The sequence below is a fragment of the Agrilus planipennis genome, unplaced genomic scaffold (genome assembly GCF_000699045.2).
Source record: "Agrilus planipennis isolate EAB-ADULT unplaced genomic scaffold, Apla_2.0 scaffold178, whole genome shotgun sequence".
Classification (NCBI taxonomy): Eukaryota; Metazoa; Arthropoda; class Insecta; order Coleoptera; family Buprestidae; genus Agrilus; species Agrilus planipennis.
In genome coordinates this window covers 101,396-110,070 of record NW_020439320.1, presented here as the reverse complement: position 1 = coordinate 110,070, position 8,675 = coordinate 101,396, and the positions used below count along the sequence as shown (strand labels likewise).

Sequence of the window (8,675 nt, the reverse complement as noted above, 5' to 3'; positions counted from 1 at the left end):
TATGTGTTCAAAATGAACAGCTTTTGTGATAACTAGAGTGAGTTTTTGGTTTATTTATTCCTCTAGCACAATCTCATTTTTTTTTTGCTTTTTAATTTTAACATTTTTTCCTATTTAATATCTTTTAATACTATTTCTTACAGTTACCTGTAGTATAGAACATATAACTCAACACGTTGTATGCGAATTAGACGCTCCTTTAGATGACCAGTATACATTGAAAGTATGGGGTTACAATGAGTATTTAGTGCCTACTACACTACTTTCTGACTACGAGTATGTTCATAATTGTCTAAAGTTAGAAGAAGATGTACTGCTAATATTAATTCCCGATAAGCTTATTGATAGATCTTTGGCCAGGACTGTGAGTCATGTTTTAAATTATATAATCCTTAATGATAAACACTATAAAATTATGGCACTTTTATTGCTAAATAATTTAATTTTAAGATTCAAGATGATAAACGTGATAAAGAATTGAATTTAGATGACTTGGTGTTGACTGATATAAGTTCTGTGATAAATAACAACCAATTAAAAATTTTGTTGGGTACGTATTAAGAAAAATGGAGAAGTTTCTTTTTTACAGCAATGCTTATTATAGAAACATTGGAAAAGGAAATTTCAAAATTAGAATTATACATAACAGAGGGTAGTACGAGTGAAAGAGGTGGTTTGGTGAGAGAATCCCAGTTATCAGGCGTTGTTCAAACTGTTAAACTAATCTCAAATATAATAGGGAATTTAGAAACTATTGAAGTAACTCAAGCGTTGGACGAGTTGAAAAATTTAAACAATAATTTGTCTTATGTGGGTCAGGTATGTACAAAAATTTGTAAAAGAGAATTTTATGTAAATATATATTGTTGTGAATATCTTAGGAAATGGTATTTGCTTAAACTGTGAATCGCCTTCTGTTCTACTTTTTCCAATAGTTTCTCATTTCTAACCTTTTCTATCCACGGTATTTTCTACATTCTTTTATAATACTACATTTCAAATACTTGTAACTTCTTGTTATTTATTTATCTTCGTGCTCATTTCTTGGGTAACATCGATATTTATTGTGGGTTACATGTACTTCACAGCCCGCCTCTTAGACACCCGTGTTTCAAAGCATAAAATGCATATTACTAATAATAAGACAGAAAGAAAATTTGGCTTAAGAAATTATTTATATATAACTCTTAAATAAACAGAAAATGACAGAAAAAATTATTAGTCTGAAGGAACTCTTAAAGTGCAATTTCGCTGTCCGTTTGTTCGTTACATTAAGTTATAGAACTTGTCTGTATTTATTTTACATTTTAATTTTTGTATTAAAATGGGTTGTTGAAATGTGATCCTGTGATAACAGATTTGTGGGGAGTATTATATGAACATGCTTTGCTTACTTGTTCCTAATCATTTACTTACGATTAGTTAATTTTAACTCTTCATACTTAGCAAATTAACTTTTTATAAAACGTGAATCTCAGTGCGCAAGTCAGGCTTTAATTTGCTTACGTTTTTTTTTTTGTAGTAAATACATATGTTGTAGAAATTATTTTAATATTATATTTTAGGAGGTAGTTTGTTATATGTGCGAATTTTAATATCCAAATGAAAATAATGTTTATGTAATTTTAGAATTTAAATGGTATGCATGAATCTACAAAAGACTCGTTTAAAGGTGCTATTTGTCGTTTAAGAGAGGCGGTACAAGATCTGATAGAAATGTACTGTAAGGCATTTGGAATAAGCATCGAAATAAAAAATAAAGTCGACGTACCGGTTTGTAAGTTTCATTTCTTACTCGAATTTTACATATTTTTTAATTCTATAATAAACTTTTTATAGCCCCATCAAAAATTCAGGATGTTAATGAATCTGTATTAATCCGAGTTTGCTCAATTCATCGACCGTCAATGGATTGGAAATATGACAACTATCTTATAGCTGCTCAAGTTTATCACGGAACAAGACCAGTTGGACATCCCCTGTTGACTCAGCCAAGTGAAATAAGCCAAAGTTTATATTCTAGAATATTGTTTAATTGCTGGTATGTTTCTTTATGTACGTTCATATATGTACATATTTATATTTTAAATATTTTTGTAAAACAATTGTCTTTATATTCTTTGAAGGCTGGACTTAGAAGACGTCCTTATAAACACATTAGCAAGGGAAGCACGACTTGTGCTAGTAATATATGGAAGAAAGCTCCAGAATGATGAAGATAAAGACAGCTCTAGTGCTCCTCAATACAAACAAGAAGAACTTGGGTGGGCTTCTGTTCAACTTTTTGATTATAAAGGGTAAGTAGTAGTTCAATTTTAAATATTTTTTGCTGAAATTATCCTTTCTAGCTATAAAATTTGAAGTTTAAGTTTGAAAAATCATCTAATCTCTAAGCGTTATTAAAAAAAAAGGTAATTGCTTGTATTATTAAGCAAAATAATATTAGGTTGAGTAATAAATTAATCACAAACATTTTTTTACTCTAAATGTATTTACAAATCTTTCCTGAAGAATTATTTAATACTTAAATTAATTCGTTATAGTAGATATGCCTTAACAATTTTGAATTTTGTATTCAATTGAATTATTTCAGTATCATGACGCAAGGGGGCATGCTACTTTCTATATGGCCAAAAGAATGCAATTATATATACGGTCCAGCACCTACCCCAGGAAGCCATCCTTTTTCTGACCATGCAGTTCTTGCAGTTGAAATCGCAGCTCCCAAGGTTGCATTTCCCCCTACAAATTCGTTCATTACCTCAAAAGAATTCATTACTAAAGGAAATTTTAACAGCTTAGATTCACAAACCCAAGAGCAACTCTTGGAAATTTCAGCGCAAGATATGCTTTGCAGGTTACCACCAGATATTAGAGAGGTAATAAGCTTTTGCGTGTCTGTATGTATAACTATATTTCAATTTGATTCGAAAAAGTTACAAGCGTTATTGACTTTTAAAAAGGAAACGAATTACTGAATTGTCCTTTACTTTCTCATAGTACAAAGGAGGGATCATGGTCATCATCATCTGTAGAGATATTGGAACATGTATATTAATACATATTTTTCTGTTTTATAGGTGTTATGGGAAAAACGACATTATTTATATAAAATTCCTGAAGCCTTACCAAAAGTACTTTTAGCTGCTCATAGTTGGGCACCTGCATGTCTCAAAGATCTTTATGGAATGTTGTATTCTTGGAAACAGCTGTCACCTGTTCAGGCCATTCAGTTGTTATTGCCAACGTATGTTTATTTTACAATTACTCTTTTAAGTTGTTTTTTGAAAAAGTTTTCAATTTTGGATTTTTTCAAATGTGCTTGCTGTTACAGATTTCCAGATATAGAAGTACGCAAATTGGCTGTGAGATGGCTTCATGGCATTCGAACGGATGAGTTGGTAGATTTTTTACCACAGTTAGTAGTAGCTTTACGGCATGAAACTTATGAGAACAATGCCCTTGCTCATTTCCTTTTAGATCGTTCTTTACGATCGCCACGAATTGCTCATCATTTGTTTTGGCTATTAAGCCATACGCTGCCAGGGTCTACACCACAAGTATGAAAATTACCATTTACGTTTCAAATAACCAAAAAATTGTCAATATTTATTTGTAGAACGGCAATTTAACGATAGAACCGGACGGAATTGGTGATGCAAGATATTTTCGACGTATGCTGCTTATGTTAAGATCTCTTTTTGCAATATGTGGCGAAGCTCTGAGAAGTTGCTTCTTTTCACAGCAAATATTGGTGAAGGTAGGATATAGCTATTAAGGCATTTGGTTAACAATTTGTAATATAAAACGTGTAGAGTGGAAACATAATTTTTGGATAATTGCAGTTCTTAGCTTTATTAAATACAAAACTTTTTAATTATATGGGGGCTATGAGGTTTAACCCGCTCGATTTAAATAAATAAATAAATGCAGAAACAAACAAATAAAATAAAGTAACATATTGTACTGAACAACGCAGAAATTTATATTGCATAATGTAGCTTAAATTACGAAAAAAATATATGCATTATATTAAAAGAAAATTTAATAAATAGACTACTTCCTTTGAGTTCCATTAGCCTAATTTGCAATTTAGTATAACGTTTAGTTTCCCTTGGTAAGTTCTAATAATGAGTGTAGTAAAATATTCAGAATGCTTCATTAAAACTGTATGTATAAAAGTTTAATTTCTCTGCTGGATTTTTAGGATTTAAACGATGTAGCAGAGAGAGTAAAAAAAAGCAAAGAATCGCATAGATTAGTAGTTCTTAATAATGCAATGGAAGGTATTCATCAGTATCTTCAAGAGAATCCCACTAGTCTTCCATTATCTCCAACATTGCGTGTTAATGGTGTTCATGTTGAGAGTTGTTCATATTTTCAATCGAATACATTGCCACTGAAAATCAATTTCATTGCATGGGACGGTTCTATGGTTCCTGCTATTTATAAGGTTTGTAATATACAGTAATTTTTGAAATGTAACTAAAATCTTCTTGTACAACTTTTTTATATAGATTGGTGATGATTTACAACAAGACCAGTTAACTCTTCAAATGGTAAGGATAATGGATAAGATGTGGTTGAAAGAAGGTTTAGATTTAAAAATAGTTACTTTTGCCTGCATACCCACTGGCAAGAAAAAAGGTAGGTATAAAAATTTTTAGTTAATTGGCTAGTGTTGAAACTGTTTTTTCTTTCTTAAGGCATTATCGAGTTAGTGACCAATGCTGAAACATTAAGAAAGATTCAAGTAGAGCACGGCTTAACAGGCTCTTTTAAAGATAAACCAATTGCTGAGTGGTTGGCTAAGCATAATCCCTCTGAATTAGAATATACAAGAGCTGTTGAGAACTTTACAGGTATCTTACTTGTATTGATATTAGAAATATAAGCACTACTATTAACAATTTTAATTTTATTCTTAGCTTCTTGTGCTGGATATTGTGTTGTGACATATATATTGGGAGTATGTGACAGACACAATGACAATATCATGTTAAAAACGTCTGGTCACTTGTTCCACATAGATTTCGGTAAATTCTTGGGTGATGCTCAAATGTTTGGGAATTTTAAAAGGTACGACTGACAAATTTGAGAAAAAGTATATATGTATATATTTTTATTATGTATTTGTTTAGGGATCGTGCTCCTTTCGTATTGACTACAGACATGGCGTATGTGATAAATTGCGGTGATAGACCTTCGGAAAAATTTCACAGGTTTGTCGACCTTTGTTGTCAAGCATTTAATATTGTTAGAAATAATGGAAACTTCTTTCTTCACCTTTTTACTTTGGTAAGTATATTTTGTCTACAATACTGCAATTAATACACAAGGTGTTTCTGAAATACGTAGTAAGCTTGCAGGATGTGAAAGGGCACTATAAAACAAAAAATTAAGTAAATGTTTTTTTTAAAGTACAAGCAAGAATCAGTTCGACCCTGGTAGGATTGCACAGGGAAATACGACATTGCAAGGTAGCATTCAATTAGCAGCTACCTAAAAGCATCCGTATTGTATTTCTTTTGTATTTTTGTACTCATGCATTGTTTGTTATTGTCTTGATATAAATCGGTTTGACTTTTTTGTATTGGGTTGTATAACGCATCACGTGTATCAAGCGCCAGTGCAGAATGTTAATAATTTGCACGATCATGTATGATCGCTGCAAATGAAGTACCTTAAATGCTGGACATTTTTGCGCGACTCGGGAATATTTTGTATAGTGAACGTGCGTATATGTGTTTACGGGTGTTGTAATTGATTTTTTCTAATGGGAGGTAAATTGGCTATACGTCAATGGTTGTTTTGAGATTTAATAAAATTACTATTACCTATCCAGAGGATATTAATTTACTTATTAAAGTTTACATAACGTTAATTTTTTTCTTTTGTGTTCTTAGTACTACGTCGAGGTTTACTTTAAATAGTACAGCAACAAATTAGTTATTTAAGTAATTGTTATTTCAATGGGCGTCTAATTATTATTATGTGTAGTAGCGTAGTAGTAGTAGTAGTAAGCGATCTAGTTAACGCCTTCGAAAGCTTGCTACTTATTTTAGAAACACCTTGTAGACACTCGATAGTGTGAACATGGCATAACGGATACCTCACATACTTTGAACAGTATATTAATTATGCTAGGCCATCGTGTATGGTAAACAAACTGAACCTTCGCTTATAAAAACGAATTTCATTTGCCTTAAAAGTCAATATTTTGCCGTTGCTGTTACGCCATTGCTGTAAATCCTTCTATACATTTGGTACTTCCCATTTTGTGTTAGTTGGAGGGATATTTTATTTATGTATTTATTTTTATGTACAAAGTTCGTTGTTAGTGGCTGTGTTATTTGCGTTCTGCATATGCGGAAAGTTACGTATTTACCAAAAAAATTTAGTGTAAAATTTTCAATTTCTAAGATAAAATGAAAAAGGGAACTACCTAATATATTAAAATTTGAGAAATACATTGTTGGATCAAGTACAAGAAAATAAAGAGTTCGAAGTTTTCCAGATTGGAAAAAAATTGTTGAAGTGCTTTCTTGATTAATGAAATGAAAATTTTATTGGGGGCGGCGAAATATCCAAGCAATATGTAAGTAAAAATGATAATTTAGGGCCAGTGGCGTACATGCTTTATATAACCAGTTTGGAATTGGCATTTTAAAAAATTTTGAGAAAAGATGATCCTCTCAACCAAAATTCTTTTAATCAGTATGTATTAGTTTTTACTGTACATGGGAAGCTGTTATTCATCTTTTTTCTAAATGGTTTTTCCCAGCGGGGATTAATTTCGTCAATATTATTATATGTTATGTAAACATATTTTGTTATATGCATTTAATAAAATGACATCAAACTATGAACCACATTTTGCAGATGGCATCTTCAGGAATTCGTGGGATTACATCAGAAGCCGTTAGTCATTTACGTAGGGCATTAATGTTAGAACAGTCCAATCCTGAAGCAGCTGCGCACTTTGCTCGACTTATAGAAAGTTCATTAAAGTCTTGGTTTACACAAGTTAATTTCTTCCTTCACAATTTAGCGCAATTAAAATTTTCCGCAGCTTCTAATGAGGATCAGCTGTTATCTTTTGTTCCAAAAACATACAAGTAATTATTTGTATTTTTTATTAAAGAAATTGTCAGATTAATTACATGTGGGATATTTTATATGCATGGTATTCTAATAAAAATTAGGGTCCCCTTATTAATTAAATTTAATTTTAGTATTGGTACAGATGGTCGTTTGACCCATGTTGCAGTGGTAGGATTTCAAAAAAGGTATGATCCTGAGAAACGTTACGTTTACATATTACAAGTTAAAAGAGAAAATCAGGTAGAATACATGAATTTATATCGCACATACAAGGAATTTTGCGAACTTTATCAAAAATTGTGCCTTCATTTCCCATTAGCTAAATTGCACAGGTATGATTTGATAATATACGTAAGGTTAAATGTAAGCTTAACTTTTATTGTTTCAGTTTATCAACAGGTATGCATATGGGCAGATCTAATATTAAGCAAGTGGCTGCGAAACGATTCACAGATGTGAGCTTGTTTGTACAATCACTGTTTAAAACTGCTGATGAAATAGCACATTCAGATTTGGTTTACACGTTCTTTCATCCTTTACTAAGGGATCAACAAAGTCCAGAATATTATTCAATGAAGGCTAAAGGTATTTCCATCATTATCATCATCATCATCATCATAAGGTCCTTTCTATGTAATCTGTGCATTTCTTTTAAACTAGATTATTATACATCCCCAAGTGTTTGCGAACAATAGTCTAATTCAGGTCTTCCTATGTCCCTCTTTGTTCCTATTTCTGCGTCTTATATATCACTAAATAGCTGTTTATGTCTCCGAAGGTGTCTTACTATTTTATCTTTATTTTCCTTATTAACTTCCGTAATATCTTCATGTCTGATATGGTATTTTCTTGCTCCTACAGCTTTGTTTGTTTTGTTTTAGATCGATTGTTTGAAGAAGAGAAAAGTGAGATTGGAAAGTTAAAAGGACAATTGAAACTGTCGATATGTTTTAATAAAGGCATTTTTACTGTCATGATTCATCACGTCAGGTGTCTGCCGCTGCTTAGCAATGGACAGGAACCGTCGACTTATGTGAAAGTCTATCTTCAGCCTGATCCCACAAAAAGCACAAAACGAAAGACCAAAGTGGTGAAACGCAATTGCCATCCTAGTTTTATGGAAATGGTAAGTAATAACACTGTTTACATTTTAGGTTTTTATAGTAAAAGTAATTTATTCTTGTTGATACAGTTGTTATTTTATCGTTTTATTCATAATTCATAATGCTTGGCAACTAAAAATTCCTTATAATCTCTAAAATTGAAATAAAAAAAAGAAATACACAATGAAAATATAATTTCAGTTGGAGTATAGACTGGCCTTAGATGTTGTAAAGAATAGAATTCTTAAAGCAACTGTATGGAATCATGATCCTCTTCAAGAAAACGAATTTCTTGGGGGTGTTGAACTGGATTTAAGTCAATTAGATTTAACTATTGAAACTACCGAATGGTATTCCCTCACTAATCTCAGCCGATAGTTTAGCCAGCAGCTGTTGGGATATTTTAATATGTATTAAGTTATAACATTGTATGTAATTTTATTTATTATTTATATACATACATATTCT

The 8,675-nt window shown here is 31.4% G+C and overlaps 1 protein-coding gene across 1 annotated transcript in view; it reads left to right on the top strand.

Moving 5' to 3' along the window:
* The window catches only part of LOC108738367 (phosphatidylinositol 4-phosphate 3-kinase C2 domain-containing subunit alpha), a 20,424-nt gene extending 11,755 nt beyond the window's left edge, over positions 1–8,669 (top strand). The window contains 20 exon segments of the mRNA XM_025978543.1: positions 132–364; positions 451–550; positions 605–819; positions 1,630–1,777; positions 1,840–2,041; positions 2,127–2,297; positions 2,594–2,879; positions 3,081–3,247; positions 3,335–3,560; positions 3,620–3,760; positions 4,208–4,453; positions 4,518–4,647; positions 4,707–4,862; positions 4,929–5,079; positions 5,142–5,298; positions 6,883–7,118; positions 7,236–7,436; positions 7,493–7,689; positions 7,986–8,230; positions 8,409–8,669. Coding sequence (XP_025834328.1) covers positions 132–364; positions 451–550; positions 605–819; positions 1,630–1,777; positions 1,840–2,041; positions 2,127–2,297; positions 2,594–2,879; positions 3,081–3,247; positions 3,335–3,560; positions 3,620–3,760; positions 4,208–4,453; positions 4,518–4,647; positions 4,707–4,862; positions 4,929–5,079; positions 5,142–5,298; positions 6,883–7,118; positions 7,236–7,436; positions 7,493–7,689; positions 7,986–8,230; positions 8,409–8,585 — 3,785 coding nt within the window. The 3' untranslated portion in view covers positions 8,586–8,669.
* The last annotated feature ends 6 nt before the right edge of the window (positions 8,670–8,675 follow it).